The following is a 19,976-nucleotide window of genomic DNA, read 5'->3' on the forward strand; positions in this document are numbered from 1 at the left end:
TTGTTCCGCCCTCCGCGCTCCTGGTCTCGGCCGAGCTAGCAGAGCCAGGGTGTTCGGGTAAGTGGGGGCAGCCGCAGGCGCGCCGCCGAACCGATCCGCTGAGCCTGTTGCTGCCGCCGCCGCCACCGCCACCGCCACGCCCCGTGCGCCGTGACCCGCGACCCCAGACCCCGACCTCTTTTAGATCGGCCCGCGCGCCCCAGGCCCGGCCCGGGCGGCGCGACGGGAGGATGAGCGGCGGGCGGCGGAAGGAGGAGCCGCCTCAGCCGCTGCTGGCTAACGGGGCCCTCAAAGTCTCCGTCTGGAGCAAGGTGCTACGGAGCGACGCGGCCTGGGAGGACAAGGTGCGGTGGGGCCTGGCAAGGGCGCACGTTCGAGGAGCCGGCTGGGACTCGGGGACGAATGGACAGGCCCGAGCCTGCCCCTGCCCCTGCCCCTGTCCGGGCGCTGCCGAGTGTTCGGGGTGGTGGGGCGGGTGGTCCAAGGGTGTCGGGGCGAACTCGGAGGGTCCGGCTGTCGGGCTCCGGGCTCACTACGGAGTGGCCTAAGAGTGAAGTCGCCCGGGTCACGCGGGAAGCAGCAAGGAGGGGGCGGAGCAGTTGCCCCCCCGCGGGCAGGTCGGGTGCCTGAACGGCGAGAGCGAGCTGAATTCGATTCGATCTCCGCCTTTTACTCCCAGTAGGATCTTGAGTAAGTGACTTACCTTGTCGAATTAACAACTTACCACCGTGGTTAGCACGAACAGTAACGGTAACAGACTTCTACTGAGTGCTTGCTGTGTGTTGGGCGCCCTCTGTGCGTCATCTCACTCAAGTCTCCGAACAACTCTGAAGTCGGGTACCATGGTGCGGTAAAGCGTTTAGCACATGGTGAGGCTCACTAAAGGTGAGCTGTCAGTGCTTTTCTGTTGAATGAGAAAACAGAATAAGTGTGAGAGTTGAGAGGGGAGAATGAGACCACCTTTCAGGGGTGAGTGTGGTGTGTGTGTGTGTATACACGCGAGGGAGTGGGGGAGAAACCACCAAATGTGTGTGAGGAATGGTTGGGGGACTTAAAGATGTCCTTACTGGTCACACGCACTCAGAAGATCTGAGTGTAAGCACTTCCCCAACTCTGCTCCATCGCGTGGAAGGAACCATCACAAATAGCTTGATTCCAGTTGGCCTGAAAAGAATGTTAGATTTGCAGTCTTTCCCCCCCTTTTATTTTTTTGGACTGATGAAGTAGTTTTTCATCAGTTACTTTCATCAGAAGTAGTTTTCCCTAGAGTTCCTGTAAAGGGGGGGGATGGGAGGTACTTCCTGAAGGTGCCCTTGTCCTGCCCCCAGTGCTGCCCAGCTCTTGTAAAATCTTTCTGATTTGCTGTGTCATTTCTTTCCTTTTTTGTGTAAGGACTGGTTTCTGCAGTCCAGAGCAGGTCAGAAACCTGAGTCTTCCGTGTTCTTGTATGAAAATTGGATATGCAGGCACCTGCCTCCTGCACTTTTTTTTTTTTTTTTTTTTTGCGTTACGCGGGCCTCTCACTGCTGTGGCCTCTCCCAATGCGGACGCGCAGGCTCAGCGGCCATGGCTCACGGGCCCAGCCGCTCCGCGGCATGTGGGATCTTCCCGGACCGGGGCACGAACCCGTGTCCCCTGCATCGGCAGGCGGACTCTCAACCACTGCGCCACCAGGGAAGCCCTCTCCTGTACTTTTGTTTCTAATCTCTTTTCTCTTTTGTGACTTACTCAAAATTCAGAGTGTGGGAAGGTGGTACTGAATTGGTTAACAGTCAGCCCTTCTGCTTGTGGATAGTCTGTTCTTGTCTCTCCAGGTCAGATAACTAACTGGCCAGTAGCTCAGTTATTATCACAGCAATTTCATTTTTGTAGCTTCTGAAAAAATTAAGTAAATGATTTTTCTAAAAATTTTTATGTAGAGCACAACGCCCTGGAAGCCATCACTTAAGATAACTAAATACATCATTTTTTAACCACATTTTAGTATAAGAAGATGTGGAGATTCAAGAACTGTATACCGTTGCTTTTGGGGAAAATTCCTCTGGAAGATGAGTTTAGCAGAAAGCTTTTCTGTTCCTCACCTATCACAAGAGGCTCTCTTGTGGCACCCACTCCAGATTATGCACACATTCTCTCTTTTCTACAGGATGAATTTTTAGATGTGATCTACTGGTTCCGACAGATCATTGCTGTGGTCCTAGGTGTCATTTGGGGAGTGTTACCATTGCGAGGTTTCTTGGGAATAGCAGGGTAAGTCTTGGGTTTTTTGTTTTGTTTTTTTTCCCTGTGTGTGTGTGTGTGTAATGACTAAATCAAAAAACTGGCCCCATGATGGCACTCCTGGGTCTGATACAGCACTCGTCAGTTCCACAGGCTTGGGAGCAGCTTGGGTCAGGCATGTTACCTTTATGAAAATCCAGGTTAGTTTATTCATTCATGGGTCCTTAGTGACCTCATGCAAGAGGTTGCCATATTGCCTGTTGGCAGCAGGCATCTAGTTCTGACATGACCTTTGTTGTCTGTGGAAGTTTGGAAAGTGGAAGAGCTTCTGATACTTGATGACCACTCCCTTGTGCACTGTGCTGGATGTCCAGAATCTTGGACTTGGCAGAAGTTGTTTTAGGTCCCTCCTTTTTTTTTGGCCGCGTCTTGCAGCATGCGGGATCTTTAGTTCCCTGAACAGGGATGGAACCCATGCCCCCTGCAGTGGAAGCGTGGAGTCCTAACCACTGGACCGCCTGGGAAGTCCCAGGTGCCTACATTTTAAAGGCAGTGAAGAAGTAGAGATTAAGCCCTCAGTTTTTTATTGTGTGCCTGTGGCAGCAGTTGACACGAGCTCCCAGTCGTGGCTCAGCTTGTTAACCAGTCACTGAGAGCAAGTCCAAATGCCCGCCAGGTTGAATTAATAGGATTTGTGGAAATTGTGTTTTTCTTTTTTTTTTAAGATGTATTTATTTTATTTTATTATATTTTATTTATTTTTGGCTGCATTGGGTCTTAGTTGCGGCACACAGGATCTTTATTGAGTAATGTGGGATCTTTTGTTGTGGTGCGCGGGCTCTTCATTGTGGCGTGCGGGTTTTCTCTTCTCTAGTTGTGGCATGCAGGCTTCAGAGCATGTGAGCTCTGTAGTTTGTGGCACGTGGGCTCTCGTGTTGAGGCGCACAAGCTTAGTAGTTGTGGCGTGCGGGCTTAGTTGCCCCATGGCATGTATCGGGATCTTAGTTCCCCAACCAGCGATTGAACCCAAATTCCCTGCATTATAAGGTGGATTCTTTACCACTGGACCACCAGGGAAGTCCCGGAATTGTCTTAGGATAGGAGTTGTGGGCAAGTTATAGTAGAAATAGACAGGCAGGCCTCTGGGAATACAAACTGTCATACTCACCCATGGAAAATCACATATATTATTTTAACCATGATCACATACATCTCTTATTCCTTACTCTGGGGTGAAAAGTGTGAAACAGTTTCAAACTTCTTTGAGTTGCCTGTTTTTTCAGAAGATAACCCAAAAGGAATGTACAGTTCCCTCTCCTAACTAAAGAGTTGTTGTTGTTGTATTTATATATGTATGTATGTATGTATGGCTGCATCGGGTCTTCGTTGTTGAGCGCAGGCTTAGTTGTGGTGAGAGGGGGCTACTCTTCATTGCGGTGCGCAGGCTTCTCATTGCAGTGGCTACTCTTGTTGTGGAGCACAGGCTGTAGGCATGCGGGCTTCAGTAGTTGTGGTACACGGGCTCAGTAGTTGTGTCTCGAGGGCTCTAGAGTGCAGGCTCCGTAGTTGTGGTGCATGGGGCTTAGTTGCTCCGCGGCATGTGGGATCTTCCCAGACCAGGGCTCGAACCTGTGTCCCCTGCATTGGTAGGCAGATCCTTAACCATTGCGCCACCAGGGAAGTCCCTAAAGAGGTTTTCGATTTATGATGCTGATCAAAGCATTTGTCCAAGGAAACCGTAAGAGTTTATCCTCTGACTGACTTTGACAGAGTGGACATTTGATGAGGACTCATTGAGGGTGATGAGACACGGGCAGGACCTGGTGTTCACAGAGGTCTTCTCAGGGTGGAAATGGTATGTAGATACATTTTTAGAATGTTGGTCACCCAATTTTAGCTTTCTATGAGAAAAAAGGCAGATATAAGGAAAATGCCAGAGAAGGCAGAAGGCAATCTAAAGGCAAAAGGTAGTCAGTCTCCTGTCTTCCCCAGATCACTTTTCTAGGAGAGGATGACACTGGTTCAAATCCCCAGCACCTATCTCGTCTTGTAGGAGTCCTACGGGATTTTTCCGAAGTCACCAATCTGCAAATAATATAGCAAAGACTAGAGCTAGTCTAGTATCCTTCCCACTGTGGCAAATGAGTAAGGCTGCCCAAACAGATTTTTTTTTTTTTTTTGCGGTACGCGGGCCTCTCACTCCTGTGGCCTCTCCCATTGCGGAGCACAGGCTCAGCGGCCACGGCTCACGGGCCCAGCCACTCCGCGGCATGTGGGATCCTCCCGGACCGGGGCACGAACCCGTGTCCCCCGCATTGGCAGGCAGATTCTCAACCACTGCACCACCAGGGAAGCCCCAGATTTTTAACTTTCTAGAAAGCTCTGGATTCAAGTTCCAGCTCTGCCACTTTCAAGCTACATAATTTGGAGCTCACTTTGTGAGACTCAGTTTCCTCATTAAAATGAGGGCAATAAAGAAGTGCCTTCCTCATGAGATTGATGTGTGAATTAAATGAGGTGATTCAAGTAAACTGCTAAAGGTAGGGCTTAGTACATCATAGGCACTCCATAAGTGGTTCACTGCAGTCATATGATTAGCTTTACAAAGAGTGATAAAATATGGCTGGCTATTGAGAAAGCAAGAAACAGGGTGTTTGCAGTGAATTCACCTTGGAGTGGCTTACCCATCATGCCACTTTCTCAGGACTGCCTGTTTTCTAGGGTTCAGTCCCACACTGTCCTGCCAGAGCCAGTTTCTCTCCAAAGGAATCCCTTCCCTCCTTTGGTTGGCACCTTTTTCCCAGCTCTTGGAAAGTGCCCAAGGACATTGATTTTTTCCACACACACCCCCTTTCCTCCATCTATCTGACTCAGCTGCCTGGTGCTCAGTTGTGGTGACTGTCTCCTCCCCACTTCCCGCCTTCGCTGCCCTCTGTCTGGACCCCCACTTGACTTCTCTTCATTTCTGGTGTGGGCACCAGCTAGGACCTATTAAGGTAAAGCCATTTCCTTGGGTCTCATTACTTAAAATTTGCCTGGGAACTGAGTGTGATGGTTCTGTTCTGTATGCCGAGGTTTTACGTAATTGGAGAGGGGTTCTATTCATCCCTTTCTTCCTCTGTCTCTCATAGAGCTTGGCACATGATCAAGAGGTGCTCAGTGAATGCTTGTTAAAATTTTTGAAAAGCTGAAACGAGTTCCCATTGACCCTTGGAAGCAGAGTCATATATTACCTTCCAGCCCTGAAGTCAGTATTTGTTAGATTCGTTATTTTGTTAAGACTGGAGTTTTTAAGATAGAATTGTTAAAAATCCATTTGAGAGTCAGTTTTTTGTTTTTTTTTTTGTTTTGGCTGCCCCATGTGACATGAAGGATGTTAGTTTCCCCACCAGGAATTGAACCCCTGCCCACCTGCAGTGGAAGCTGGAGTCTCAACTGCTGGACTGCCAGGGAAATCCCCAGTATTTTCATTTCTTTGTCCACCCATTTGCTATGTCATTCTCTCCCGTTTCCAACACAGAATTTATGCCCATCCTTAAAGCTCAGTGTGAGCCTTTCCAGTCCTTTTCCTGACCCCTCCCCCTGGTACACCAGACTTTTAAATGCCTTTGTGTCTGTGAATTCATTTTCTACTTAATGTGTGCCCCTTGGAAGGCAGGGCCTATGTCAGCCCTTTTCTCTCTCCCTGTCATCCTTTATTTATCTCTTTCCCTTATATTTCCCTTTCTCATCTCACTAAGCAACCACCTTACAGCTGGAGACTGTCAGAGTCTCCAGTCACTGTCCAGCCCTAGCTTATTAGCTGAGCCCCAGAGTGACATTGCTAAGTCCTGATAGTAGGCTGTCTAGAGCCACTAACTCAGCCTGTCCAAAATGGAACTCCTGTCAGAGGGAGGTGGCCAGATTGGCTGGGTCCCAAGATTCCTAGTAGACGATCAGGATATGGCCATGACATAGCCAAGCCAAGGACTGTATTTCGTGTGAAATCCAAAAGAACCATCTGTCCTTCCTGACTCCCTGCTTCTGTTACTGGACCCATGGTTCTCCCAGGTCCTTAGGCTTGAAGCCTTTGGGGATTCTTGCCTCTCCATTCAACCATTTTCCCAGTCCCCGTCCTCAAACTTTATTTGTACTTATGTCCTGAAACAGGTCTAAACCAGCCTCCCAGCTCCTTTTCCTTCCACTCACGAGAAAGCCCATACTCTTGACTACTCACAAACTAGACTTCCTGGTGTAGGTACACCCTGTCTCCTTGTTAACCTTGCACAGACAGCCTCAGGGTCTGTTCCCTGCCCCGCCCCCCCCCATATACACTCCTCATCGCCATCATACTGCCCTGCCCTGCACCAGCCCACACTTAACTGATAGGAGGAACCTGTTCTCTGCATTTTCTACTGCAGCCTTCAGAAGGGATGTGGCCTAAGGCATATAGTCCCCCATTGGATTAGGTGCCGTAACTGGAAAGATCATAAAAAGAGAGTTTTGATCACTTTATGAATATTACTTTTACATAGAGATCAGTAGAGCAGAGTGATGTGTTACTACTCATGGTATTCTGATTCCTGCATCAGTTAAATCATATGTGATAGGGGTCAAAGACCTTCCTGGAAGTGCTCATAAACCTCTGGTTTCAATTCCACTCTGCCTGCTGTTTCTGGCTCCTAATAGGCGGTGAGCTGAGGGCAGGAACTGTCATGTTCACCTCTGCATCAAGTGCAGTAGCAGACAGTGGACATTCAGAAATTGTCTCCCGTTGGGAATTATGCAGAGGCTGCTTTACTATGCCCTTGCTTGCTCAACTAGGCCATGAAGCAGCAGCTTAACATGTGTTTTCCCCATGCCCCCCCACCCCACCCCCCGAGCTGGAGCTACCTGGAGGCCCGTGTCAGGTACTGGACCTATTTGGGGCTGTTCAGCAAGCAGCCTTCTGTCTTACTTCAAGGGGACTTGGAGAACTTATATGTGCTTCATTTTTATTTTATTTTCTGCTTTTGCTGGTCAGCTAAAAAGAGATGCTCCTTTTTTAAGTCTCTAGCACAACCAAGTGGGCAGCTCCATTGAGGGCCTAGGCGTTTTTATGTATTATTTCATTTGCCTCCGTAATAGAGTTAACTGTGCGACAGCAAGTGCCCTGATAGAGCTGGACCGTGTTGGTGGGAGTTCTCAGTCTTCCAAGCTTACAGTTTATGTTTGGTGCTTGTTCTCCCTTGCTCCAGATTCTGCCTGATCAATGCAGGTGTCCTGTACCTCTACTTCAGCAACTACCTACAGATAGATGAGGAAGAGTATGGCGGCACGTGGGAGCTCACAAAGGAAGGGTTTATGACATCGTTTGCCTTGTTCATGGTATGTGTAGCTGGTAATTTCACAGCAGGTTTTGTCATTTCCTGAGATGCCAGTTATTCAAGGGGAGCCCCTTGACTGAGTTACAGTGTGTGATGTGGGTACCATTTTTCAAGACTCCTGAGGCTGGAGGGCATGTCCTTTCTTGAGTTAATGTCCCAAAAGATGTGGTGTGATACACTGTATAGTCTCCCTGTGGTGAGCAAATCCAGAGCTCATTGTCAGTTTCTACATCTAATTCTCAACTCTGGCTGCATATTGAAAACTGGAAAACATTTAAAAATATATTCATAACAGCCAAAAAATGCAAACAGCCGTCACCCAATGAATGGCTAGATAAAATGTTACATACCCAGACAGTAGAATATTACTTGGCCATAAAGAGGAATGAAGAACTGGTACATGCTACAAGGATGAACCTTGAAAACATTCTGCTAGGTGAAAGAATCCAGACACAAAAGACCACATGTTGTATGATTCCATTTATGTGAAATGTCCAGAATAGGCAGATCCACATGGATAAGAAGTAGATTAATGGTTGCCAGTGGCGGGGGGGGGGGGGGGGGGAGGGGAAATGGGAAGTAACTGATAATGGGAATAGATGTTGTCTTCAGGGTGACGCAAATGCTCCAAAATGTTTTCACAACTCTGAATATACTAAAAAACCTCTGAATTGTATACTTTAAAAGGGTAAACGTCATGAAATATGAATTATACCTCAAAGTTATTTTTAAACAATTATAGAACCTAGCCCAAACAACGAAATCAGAATCTCTGGGAGGTGGCGCCCAGGCATCTCTCTGTATGTTTTTAAAGAGCCCACGAGATTGCAAAGGCGAGTCAGGTTTGAGAACCTCTGCTTTATTTGATATGAAGCTGACAGGATATGATGTAGTTTTGTTTTCACGTTTGTTGCTAATGCTAACACTTACTAGCAGTACAGTTTGCTTTACCTGTATCATTTCCACACCTATAACTCTAAGCCCTCGCACTCTGGTCTCTGTTTGGCAAGGGGAGAGACTTGTCCAGGGTCCCTTTGGGAGCACAGGACGGTGGTCCTGGGCTCTATTAGAGACAGCTTGATTTCAGTGCTCTTGTCCCAAGCAGCTTATGCATTGGATAGCCCCCGGGAAGTACACTGTGCGCACATTCTTAGGATGCTTTTGTTTTGTGGAATGGGAGCCTGTGTTGACCCTGTTGGTGAGGGAGCCCATGAACATTGCTTGTTTCCTCTCTAGGTCATTTGGATCATCTTTTACACTGCCATCCACTATGACTGACGGTGCACAGTCCCCACCTGCTCCCTGTCTGGTCCAAAGGACCCTCTTAGTTACACCACAGAAACACGATTGTTGGGGGGCACCCCAGCCACGCGGAACCTGGAAGACCCGTGTTTCCTGGACCGAGAATCAGTGTGTTGGGCGTCAGTGTTTTCTGCAAGGGTTGTGACCTGAAACTTTTTAAAGAACCATCCACCTTTTGGGGAAGCATTTCTGAATTGTCCATCACCAACCGTTTCTTCTTGGATACCATCATGAAACACCTGTTGGCCGATTGGAGCTGTCCTGTAATTTGGTGCACATCTGGATCCGGATGAAACATTAAATTGTCTTCCTTTTCCATCAGGTGTACGGTTTTTAAACTATATCAAACATTGGCATTTCAAGTCTTCTGAAAACAGTATGGCAGTATGTGCGTGGTCCATAGCACAGTACAAGCAGCATCTAATAACAGTTTTCGTTGTAGAATGTTTTCAGATACTTGAATAAATCAGATCTTTAATTGAGCCCCTGTTGGTGATACCTGGTAAAGCCTTTCCAACCTCACCTCTAGCCTCAGAACCCAATAGGAGCAATAGAGGTGGTGCCCTCCCATCCCCTTCCCTCTTCCCCCTTCCCTCTTCCTCCTCTCCCTGCTCCCTTAACAGCTCTATCCAGGCTTCTTTCCCTTAATGTGCAGCAGGGAAGTCAAGGGCTGGAGTTGGTGTAGGCTGTGGCCTTGACTTTGTGGAGGGAGGGCTTACCGCCTGATGCCCTGATGCCCCGGCTCAGCACTGAGAGACGTGACTGAGCTCACTGCGGTGTGCTAGGCTCGGGTGGTGTCTTTTGCATTTGGCTACAAGACGGCAAGGCTGTTGTAGCCAAGAAGGCTTAGCCAGGTTCAAACGATGAGCCACAAGATGAAAGATCTGAGAGCTAGGACTGTCCAGAGAAGGGGCTTAATGGGGACGTGGAGGACCTGGACAGTCAGAGGTCCTGCTCTTTGCCGTGGCGGTCAGGTGGAAGCTGGAGAGCTCAGGTTCTGCTGCCGTCTAAGCCACCCATCCCCTCTTCTTCCTGTCCCTTCTAGGCCGTAGTTCTACCTTCTGAGGTGTGGTGGCATTCTGAATGAGACTGGTCAGTTTTCCTTAAATGATTATTTTTTTCTCCTTGATGCTAGTGGGCGTTCTCTGCCTTGTGCGAGTGGTTGTGGGGATGTAGAATGAGACTCGACTCGACAGGCAGAGGGAGGAAGGTGGTACTGGGACTCCCAAACTCGGGAACTGGCTGGGTCACACCGAGGACATCTAGTCTCTCTGGAGTCCTGGCCCTGTTCTTAACTGGTCTTTACTTGAACTAGAGGCTGTAGGTCGGGTCATGGCACTGGGAGGAGGTTAGGTGACTTCTTAGGGCTGAGAGAGGAAGGAACAGAGGATAGAGGTGGGACTCTGGCTGTGCCTCTGCGTCCCAGCCCTCCCCTCACTCTGCACAGTCTTTGCCTCTGGGGTGCTCAGTCAGGCTGAGCTGAGTTGGGGTTCTAGGTGCTGCAGCCTTGGTTCCCCTTTCGGTCTCTGCTTTGGGCCTTGGCATCGTCCAAGGAGATGTCATAAGTCAGGCTGATGTAGGAGCTAAGGGCCTCCCGGAGTCCCTCACTGAGGGGGGACTCCTCCCCTGTGGCAGATGCTTCAGAGAACAAGAGAGAGCTGTGGAGAGGGGGAAAGAGTTGCATCAGGGAGCCTCACCCTCCTCCATGCACCTACCACATGGTTCCCTGTTCTCAAAACCTGCTGAAAAACTCACAGTGGTTCCCTGTTCCTAGTCAGATCAAACTCCCCTTCACTTCACTCTCTGTTGTACCCCATCTTGTCTGACCTTCCATCCTGGCCACCTCGGTGCCCAGGCAAGCCCCATATCCATGCCCACTTTGGCCTCCCTGCTAGTCCCCGCAGCAGACCTGCTGAGCCTGGGCTGGCCTGAGTTCAGTCAACGCTTATTGGCTCCCAGGTGTCCCTGAAGGTGACAAGCCCATTCTGGGTTCCCAGGGGTGGGTCCTTCTAAGTCTCCTTTGTTCTGCCTTCATGTTCCAGGGGCTTCTCACCTGTCCAGCTCTTTCCAATTGAGTGGTGTCCTCTGCACAGTCACAGGTAGAGGTATGGACTTGCCAGGGGGTGGGCCGGCCCTCCGCAGGGCACAGGGCTCCTTGAGTAGGCAGCAGATGTCATCCGCCAGCTCTGAGGAAGAGACCTAGACCCTTGACATGGCTGGCCCCAGCCCTGCCTTCCTCCCCAACAACTCCACCCTCACCCTGACAGCTTTCCACACTTGGCAGGTGGGAGCATGAGCCCCAGGCTATTAATCTGGAAGCTGACATGCAGTCAAAGGTCATTCTGGGCTAGGTTTCGGGAGACTTAATTTACCGTGTGATTTCGGGTAAGTTGATGGACCTCTTTGAGCCCCAGTTTCTGGTTAGAAAAGCGCTTTGGAAAGAAGAAAGCTAAGGGATGATCAGTCTCTACTTGTTCTGTCAGTGTCTGCTGCATGGAATGACTGTCCTGAAATCCCCCGATCAGTTTTCCCAGTAGCAGTCTTTCCTCTCTGCTTCTCTGACTCTCTGCTGTAGTGGCTGCAGTGCCTGTTACAGAACAGGCACCAGAAAATGCTGAGAATCAACTGAATTCCACAATAGCAACAGCTCTGGGCCTTGTTCCTGTGGAGAGAACTGTGCCAGCCATTGGGGACTTTGACTCAGAACCACAGTTGTGGGTGAGGCACTGGCCTGCACTAACACGGGACACCTCCGTGGCTCTGTTGGCACGAGATGAACTTGGGGCTTCCGGGCTGTGTTTCTTGGCACAGGGACTGGCATGGAGAGAGGGGAGGTCCCTCTTCTGCCTAGATATTCTCCAGCAGGCAAACTATCTTCCCCACAGACCCACATCCCAGTCTGCTCTCATGGAGGTAGGGGATGGCCATACCAGAGTAATGGTCCACCAGAGCCTGGAGTGAGGGGAAGGTGAGGCGTGGTGAGATGTACAGCCAGCCATTGTCAAGGCGTTGGATCTTGTAGTGTCTGATCCGGTCCCAGGATGCAGGGCGGCTGAGGCGGACCGACAGGGAGTAACAGCCTGAGAAGGAAAGGGTCCAGGGTGGGATTAAGGCCATGCTGGGACCAAGCCCAGCCCAGGATGGGAGAAGGAAGACATGAAATGGCCACAGAGAGTGAGCACTGGGCCCAAACGAGGGAAGGGGGAAGGGAGGGACAGAGATTTGCTCTCTTGCTTATAAATGACAACACACTTATCATAGCTAGGGCTCTCGTGAGGAGGAAACAAGGTCATGCACACAGGGCTCAGAACAGGGCCTGCCACAGTTTAAGTGAGCATTAAGTGTTGGCTGTTACTATAAAGACTCAAGTGGGCAGAAGTGTTAGGATGTGAAAATGTGTCAGTAGATGTCAGCAGGGATGTGGAGAAAGGAATTCTTACCCTGCTGGTGGAAAGATAAATTGTATAAGCCACTTTGGAAACAGTTGGCATTAACTAGTCGAGTTGAACATGCTCATACCTCACAACCCAGCCGTTCCATCCCAGCATGATGCCTTGCAAATACATGAACAAAAGTATTCACAGCAGCATTGTTCGGAAAAGCCCAAAAACTGCAAACAGCCCATATGGACTCGAGAGAATGGTAGATTCTAGAATGTAACACTATTCAGCAGTAAAAGTTAATAACCACTACACACATAAGCATAGATAAATGTTTAAAATAATGAGCAGAAAACAGCAAGTCACAGAAGCATACATTCAGTATGATTCTATTTAAATAAAGTTCAGAGGCAGCCAAGACTACTGCATAGGGATGCATGTATGGCAAAACTATGAAGAAGGGACTTCCCTGGTGGCACAATGGTTAAGAATCTGCCTTCCAATGCGGGGGAAGCGGGTTCAGTCCCTGGTCAGGGAACTAGATCCCACATGCATGCCACAACTAAGAGTTTGCATGCCACAGCTAAGGAGCACATGTGCCGCAACTAAAAGGAACTGGTGAGCTGCAACTAAGGAGCCCACCTGCCGCAACTAAGGAACCCACCTGCCGCAACTAAGGAACCCACCTGCCGCAACTAAGGAACCCACCTGCCGCAACTAAGGAACCCACCTGCCGCAACTAAGGAACCCACCTGCCGCAACTAAGACCTGGCACAACCAGGAAAAGAAAAAACCATGAAGAAAAGTAACTGATTAACACAGTGAAGCAGGCAAAGGGCTTCAAAGGGACTGTTGCACAATTTCTTAAGCTGGTAAGTGGGCATATGGATGTTGGTTTTATTATTAGTCTTTTTTTTTTTTGGCTGTGCCACACGGCATTTGGGATCTTAGTTCCCCAACCAGGGATCAAACCCACACTCCCTGCAGTGAAAGCACAGAGTCTTAACCACTTGGACTGCCAGGGAAGTCCCTGTTATTAGTCTTAAACCTATACGTGAATATTATATTCACTGATGCAAGTGACAGAATTTTTCCAGTTTTTAGTTGTTTCTTTTTTTTGGCCGAGCTGCGTGGCTTGTGGGATCTCAGTTCCCAGACCAGGATTGAACCCGGACCTCGGTAGTGAAAGCCCAGAATCCTAACCACTAGGCCACCAGGGAACTCCCTGTTTTAGTTTTTAAAATCAACTTTATTGAGGTATAATTTATATAAAATAAAATGCATATGTTTAAAGTGTACAGTTTGATAGGTTTCAACAAAAATTTTAATTTAAAAAAAGGATAACTGGGGGCTTCTCTGGTGGCGCAGTGGTTGAGAGTCCGCCTGCCGATGCAGGGGACGTGGGTTCGTGCCCCGGTCCGGGAGGATCCCACATGCCACGGAGCGGCTGGGCCCGTGAGCCATGGCCGCTGAGCTGAGCCTACGCGTCCGGAGCCTGTGCTCCGCAGCGGGAGAGGCCACAAGAGTGAGAGGCCCGCTTACCGCAAAAAAAAAAAAAAAAAAAAAAGGATAACTGGCTAGAAGAGGAAAAGCACATGGTTGAAAATGAATAGAGAGAAAAGACTATATAAAATCATAACTATATAACTATATAAAATCAGGCCTCCAGCAGTAGTTTTCAGCAGATGAGGTTGCATACGAGTGCTCTTTATAACTGTAAAGTGGGATTCATTTCTTAACACTTCATCAAAGCCAAATGGGAAGAGGGTGCTTAGTGGAATAACAGTAATAACCTATTATTACTATCTAATTACTTAAAGCTATCTGTAGCTTTCATTTATTGAGTGCTTACTATGCACTTTTTATATGGACTATCTCGTCTAATTCTCATAACCACCCTGTGAGGTAGGTACAGTTATCCCCAGTTTACAGATGAGAACACTGGCACAGAGAACCTGGAGGAAGAGCCAGTGACCCTGTCACTTAACCTTTCCCGTGGAATGCCAACAAAATGCAGGAGTGACTTTCCCAAACCACAGGCAGTGCTCAGTTTTAGGAAGCTTTTACTTTGAGGAAGTGGTCTAAATACTCCGTTAAAAGGCAGAGATTTTCAAACTGTATTTTAAAAAGCAAGACCCAACTACATGATAAACACACTTTGAATATTAAAACACAGGCTAAAAGTAAAAAATATGTATCATGCACACATTAATCTTAGGAAAACTGGAGTGATAATATCAGAAAAGTAGAACTCAAGACCAAGGGTATTACCAGAGATAAGAGGATATCCTGAATTTGTATGCACCCAGTTACAGAGTTTCAAAATATAGAGCAAAGCCAACAGTATTAACAGAAAAAATAGATGTCCATAATTATAATTGGAGATTTCAACACTCCTCTCTTAGTACTTGATAGGATAGAAAATCAACAGGCATATAGAAGAGTTGAACAATGCAGTCAGCCCATTTGACTTAATTAACAAACCTTGGGCCCAACAAGAGCACATGGAATATTCAAGGCAGACTATAGACTGGGCCGTAAAAACAGAAATGTAGAAGGATTGAAATAATTAAAGGTATGTTTTCTGACCACACAGAATTATGAATTAATAACAGAAAGACATATGGAAAATCCCCAGATGCTTGGAAATAACCCAGGGATCAAAGAAGAAATCATAAGCAAAATTAGAAAATATTTTTAACTAAATAAATAAATTTGTGAGCTCAGCTAAATCAGGACTTAAAGGTATATTTTTAGCTTTAAATCTTACACTTGAAGAAAAGAAGGCATAAAATAAAGTTTCTACTTTAAAAAGCTAGAAAAAATAAATTTAAGTGGAAGGAAATAAAAATAAATAGAAGACAATGGAGAAAAATCAAATGCTGATTCTTTGAAAAGGTTGATAAAATTGATAAAGCTCAAACTAGACTGATGAAAGAAAAAGAGAAACACCACACACACACACAAATTACCAACATCAGGAATGAAGAGGGGACATTGCTATAGATCCTACACACATTAAAAGGATAAGGGCATACTGTGAACAACTTTATGCCAATAAATTCTACAACTTAGATGAAATGGACAAATTCCTTAAAAGACACAAATTACCAAAACTGACACAAGAAATAGAAAATTTGAATAGACCCATATCTATTGCAGAAATTGAATTCATAATTTTAAAACTTCCTAAAAAAAAAAAAAAAAAACTTCCTGGAAAGATAACTCTGGGTCCAGATGGCTTCACTAGTGAGTTCTATCAAACATTTAAAGAAGAAATAACATCAATTTTATACAAACTCTTTAAGAAAATAGAGAAGATAACATTTCCCCACCCATTTTATGAGGCCAGCAATTAACTTGCTAAGAAAAACAGACAAAAACATTATGAGAAAACTATAGACCAATATACCTCATATATGTAGACACAAAAAATCTTTTAACACACTGTTAGCAAATTGAATCCAGCAATGTATAAAAAAGATAATACATTATAACTAAATTGGCTTTATCCCAGGAATACAAGTTGATTTAAAAATTGAACGTCAGTGTTAACTCACTAAATTAGTAGAATAGAGGAGAAAAAGCATGATCACCTGCAGAAATGTAGAAAAATTTGACAACATTCAACACGCATCATGATTTTTAAAAAACGAAGAAAAAGAAAACTACAAATAGAGGGTGTAATAATTTCCTATTGCTGCTATAACAAATTACCATATATATAGTGGTTTAAAACAACAAAAATGTGTTATCTTACAATTCTGGGGGTCATAAATCTAAAACAGATTTCACTAAACTAAAATCAAGGTATCAGCAGGCCTGTACTTCTTCTGCAGGCTCTAGAGGAATGTCTGTTTCTTTGCCTCTTCAGTTTCTAGAAGCCCCCAGCATTCCTTAGCTCATGGCCCCTTACTCCATCTTCAAAGCCAGCAGCATAGCATCTTCCAATCTCTCAAACTCTTACCCTCTTGCCTCCATCTTATAAAGACCCTTGTGATTTCATTGGGCTCATCTGGATAATCCACGATAAACTTCGTATCTCAAAATCCTTAATCATGTCTACGAACTCTCTTTTGCAATGTAAGGTAAGTCATATTCACATGTTTCAGGGATTAGGACCTGGACATCGTCTGGGGGGGCTAGTCTGCCTACCACAGAAGGGTACTTCCTCTTAACCTGACATAGAGCATCTGTGAAAAATCTATAAGTAACATCATACTTAATGGGAAAGACTGAATTTTTCCTTCTAAGAACAAAGCAAGAATGTTCTTACCACTTTACTTGTTATACTAGAGGTCCAGTGCAGTAAGGCAAGGGAAAAAAAAAAGGTATATGAATTGGAAAATAAGTAGTTAAACTATATTTATAGATAACGTGTGATCATAGATGTAGAAAATCCTAAGGAACCTACAAAAAAGCGATGAGAACTAATAAGTGAATTTAGCAAGGCTACAGGATACAAAGTCAATATACTTTGAGAAGTATGGAGTAAGGTCCTTGCTTCCTTTTCGTTGTTTTCTACCTGACTCTGGAGACCCCTTGACTCTGTACCTTTAAGAAGAATCTCTTCTGGAGCTGTGCTGTGACCCTGAAAAAGCTCTGTGGTTGGGAAAGGGATACATATCTGAAACTAGGCCCTGGAAGCCAACCAACCCGCTGAACTAAGTGACCAAGTCCCTCTTTGGGGCCTGGTTCTCCAGCCACCCCACCCTGGCCACTGTCATCACAGTTACTAGAACCAGGAGGGAGCCTCACAGCTACACTGAGGCTCTGACTGGTAGACTCAGAGATAATAAGCAAGCTCTGGCAAGCCCATGTGGGGTTGTCTACCCTGCTGTGGGGACAGGTCACCTACCAAGGCCACCTCTGACTGCCCTGTGTGCCTGCTATCCTGCTGTTCCTTCTCACTGCTGCTCAGCCAGCCCCAGATATCTATGGCTGGCTCCCAGTTCCAGGACGTCTTTTTTTTTTTTTTTTCGGTATGCGGGCCTCTCACTGTTGTGGCCTCTCCCGTTGCAGAGCACAGGCTCCGGACGCGCAGTCTCAGTGGCCATGGCTCACGGGCGAAGCCGCTCCGCGGCATGTGGGATCTTCCCGGACCGGGGCACGAACCCGTGTCCCCTGCATCGGCAGGCAGACTCTCAACCACTGCGCCACCAGGGAAGCCCTCCAGGACGTCTTTTAAACTCGGACTCCCTGGTTTCATATCTCACCCAGAGTCACACACTATAACACCCCTACATCCTATAACCCTACCTGTGTCTCTAAGACACATTAGTTGACCTCTCAGATCTGTTTCTTCCTTTCTAAAGGGGAATAATAATTGTCCTCGCCTCAACAGATTGCCACAGAGATCCAGGTGGTAAAGTAGGTGAAGCAAATAGCAGTGTCTGGCGCATAGCAAGCATCCAGTGCCCCTTCTCAGTTCTCTGGTTCTTTATTCACACTGTTCCCTTTATATGGAACACTCTTCCACCTGCGTAACCGCCAGCCTTCCTTTTACAACTCAGTTCCTACTCAGGCAACTCCTCTCCAGAACACCTTCTCTGCCTGGTAGAAACCCCAGCTCTAGGCTTGCCCAGACACAAGTGCTAGCACCAAAGGTCCTATTCTCCCATCGTCTGTCCCTCAACACTACCCCACCCCACCATATAACCAACTGTGAGCCTCACAAGGGATCGTCCTAATTTATCTGCCCACCATCTTCCCATCTCAGAAAACAGCAACGCAATCCATTCATTACTAAGCTCCTAACCCCGGCATCATCCCTGGCAGTTTCCATTCTCCATCACCTCCCATCCAGCCCCACAGAAAACCCTACTGGCTACATTCAGAACATATCCGGAATCTAACCACTTCTTATTAGCCTGCAACAACTTCCCATGTGGCTCCCCACTTCCGCCTCATCCCCTGCCAAATCCTCTCTTTGCAACGTAGAGGGATCAGATCATGTCACTCCCCTGCTTAGAACCCTCCCTGTCAACACTTAAAATAAATCTGAAGCTCTCACCCTGGAAAGGCCTTGCATGACCTGACTTCCGGTGACCTTGGATCTGCTCCAGGCACACCTGCCTCCTGCTGAGGATGCACCTGTTGTTTACTCTGTTCCTTTGAACTGTTGCTTTATTGTTTCTTTGTGGCACTTGCCATGATCAGTTGCTCAATTACTGTTTGTTCACTATGCACGTTGCCAACTAGATTGTGGCAGGGATTTTGCTGTTTTTTTAACCTCTTTATTGGTGCTTTTTATATTGTTGAATCCCCAGCACTTAGAACAGTGGCTGGCACAGAGTCACCATGCAATATTTATTTGTTGAATGAATTACTGAGTCTCTGTGATAAACACTGGACACGGCCATGATACAAGCAGACTTGAGGAGTCCTTGCCACCATATGCACTCCTACCGCTGTGAGCACAGATGGTGTTGGGGGTCAGTCTACCCTACCCCAGCTCTTCATCCTCTCTCCTCCCCTCAACGTACATACATGCACTCATTTACTCATCCATTTATACAGTAAACATCTGTTGAACACTTACTACAAGCTGGCACTGCACTAGCCCCAGACACAGGTAATCAGATCTTCATACTCTGGGGAAAGAAATACTGTCCCTCAGCACATCCCTCAGCCAGAATTTTCCTTTATGGTCCTCATCTCAAATATTTAGTTCCCCTGCTGTTAGACCACATACCCTGACTTTGTTTTAAGAAATAAGTTTATTGCAGCTACAGAAGAGGTCTTTTCAGGATGCTGTGGGAGTTGAGAGCAAAGAGTGACAAATAACCTGGGGAAATGGCATTGCAGTGGGTCGAGAAGGATCAGTGTGAGTTGGCCAAGTGGAGGACTGGAGGAGAGGGCTTTCCAGGCCCTGAGGGAGGCTCATGTGCAGGATGGAGCAGTGGAAAGAACAAGGTGTGTTCATTCAAGGAGTGTTCTGGTGGGCAGTGGGCCAGAGGCAGGCTGTGGGAAGGAATGGTAGGAGCTAAGCCTGGGTGCAGGGCCTGGAGGGAGACCCACTGGGAAAAAGGCAAGGAAAGTATGAGGTCCCGGATTCCAGAAAGCTCCAGCAGGCTTAGCCAGTGTCACACCCTGGCCTGCAGTGACCTAAGGAGCCATGTTCTCCCAGGTGTTCTGATGATGATGCCGGGAGGAGGGGCGGGGTCCACAGTGGTGTGAAGGAGCAGGTTAAAACCTGTTTGGGGGACGTAGGTCTAGCAGGACCCTCTGAACTTCTTCTGAGACCTCTAAGAAGCTGATAGCCTCGAGAATGCTGCACCTTGGACCCTTGACTGTCTGAAGCCTGAGGGCAGGAATCACAACTTATCAGGCCTGACTCGGAGGAGATGCTTTTAAGTGCTTCTCGGCTGACAGAATCACAGAGGTGAGTCCCTCAGGGGCAGGAAGCCTGTCTTGCTCATCAGTCTCCCTTGCAATGCTCAACACAGCACGGACACATAGTAGGACAGTAGGAAGGCAAGAGGGTGACGCTCTAGGGGTCTGGCGCTGGCGCTAACCTCTGGAGCAGTCCTGGGACCTCCACAAACTCGTTGTGCCCCTTCTCACACCAAGGTTTTCGGCCTGACTTGGGCCCTGCCATGGCTACCCCCAGGCCTAGAACACAACCAGGTATGCCAGAGGGACTCTGGGGAAGATGGGGGGTCTCCCCCTCCCCCTCCAGACTCTTGAGTAGTGTTCTTGGGAGCTCAGTGGCCCCAGGCCTTCCGCC

The 19,976-nt window shown here is 47.4% G+C and overlaps 2 protein-coding genes across 2 annotated transcripts in view; one reads left to right on the forward strand and one right to left on the reverse strand.

The window, feature by feature from the left end:
* Positions 1-9,349, forward strand: RAB5IF (RAB5 interacting factor). Its single transcript, XM_030830679.3, has 4 exons — positions 1-344; positions 2,147-2,250; positions 7,437-7,566; positions 8,802-9,349. Exons 1-4 carry the CDS (start codon positions 231-233, stop codon positions 8,841-8,843), a joined length of 390 nt encoding a protein of 129 aa, XP_030686539.1. The 5' UTR covers positions 1-230; the 3' UTR covers positions 8,844-9,349.
* The window catches only part of SLA2 (Src like adaptor 2), a 25,446-nt gene continuing 13,607 nt past the window's right edge, over positions 8,138-19,976 (reverse strand). Inside the window, exons 5-7 of the mRNA XM_060284076.1 lie at positions 11,798-11,947; positions 10,921-11,053; positions 8,138-10,525 (exon numbers count right to left, since the gene is read on the reverse strand). Of these exons, the coding sequence (XP_060140059.1) occupies positions 10,360-10,525; positions 10,921-11,053; positions 11,798-11,947 (449 nt within the window). The 3' untranslated portion in view covers positions 8,138-10,359. The remainder of the gene's footprint in view (positions 10,526-10,920; positions 11,054-11,797; positions 11,948-19,976) is intronic.

This window comes from Globicephala melas, chromosome 15 (genome assembly GCF_963455315.2).
Source record: "Globicephala melas chromosome 15, mGloMel1.2, whole genome shotgun sequence".
Lineage (NCBI taxonomy): Eukaryota > Metazoa > Chordata > Mammalia > Artiodactyla > Delphinidae > Globicephala > Globicephala melas.

Coding starts and splice junctions, on each gene's coding strand:
- RAB5IF (XM_030830679.3), top strand. CDS start 231: ATGAGCGGCGGGCGGCGGAAGGAGGAGCCGCCTCAGCCGCTGCTGGCT. Junction 2,251..7,436: donor GGTTTCTTGGGAATAGCAGG/GTAAGTCTTGGG, acceptor CCCTTGCTCCAG/ATTCTGCCTGATCAATGCAG. Junction 7,567..8,801: donor CATCGTTTGCCTTGTTCATG/GTATGTGTAGCT, acceptor TTTCCTCTCTAG/GTCATTTGGATCATCTTTTA.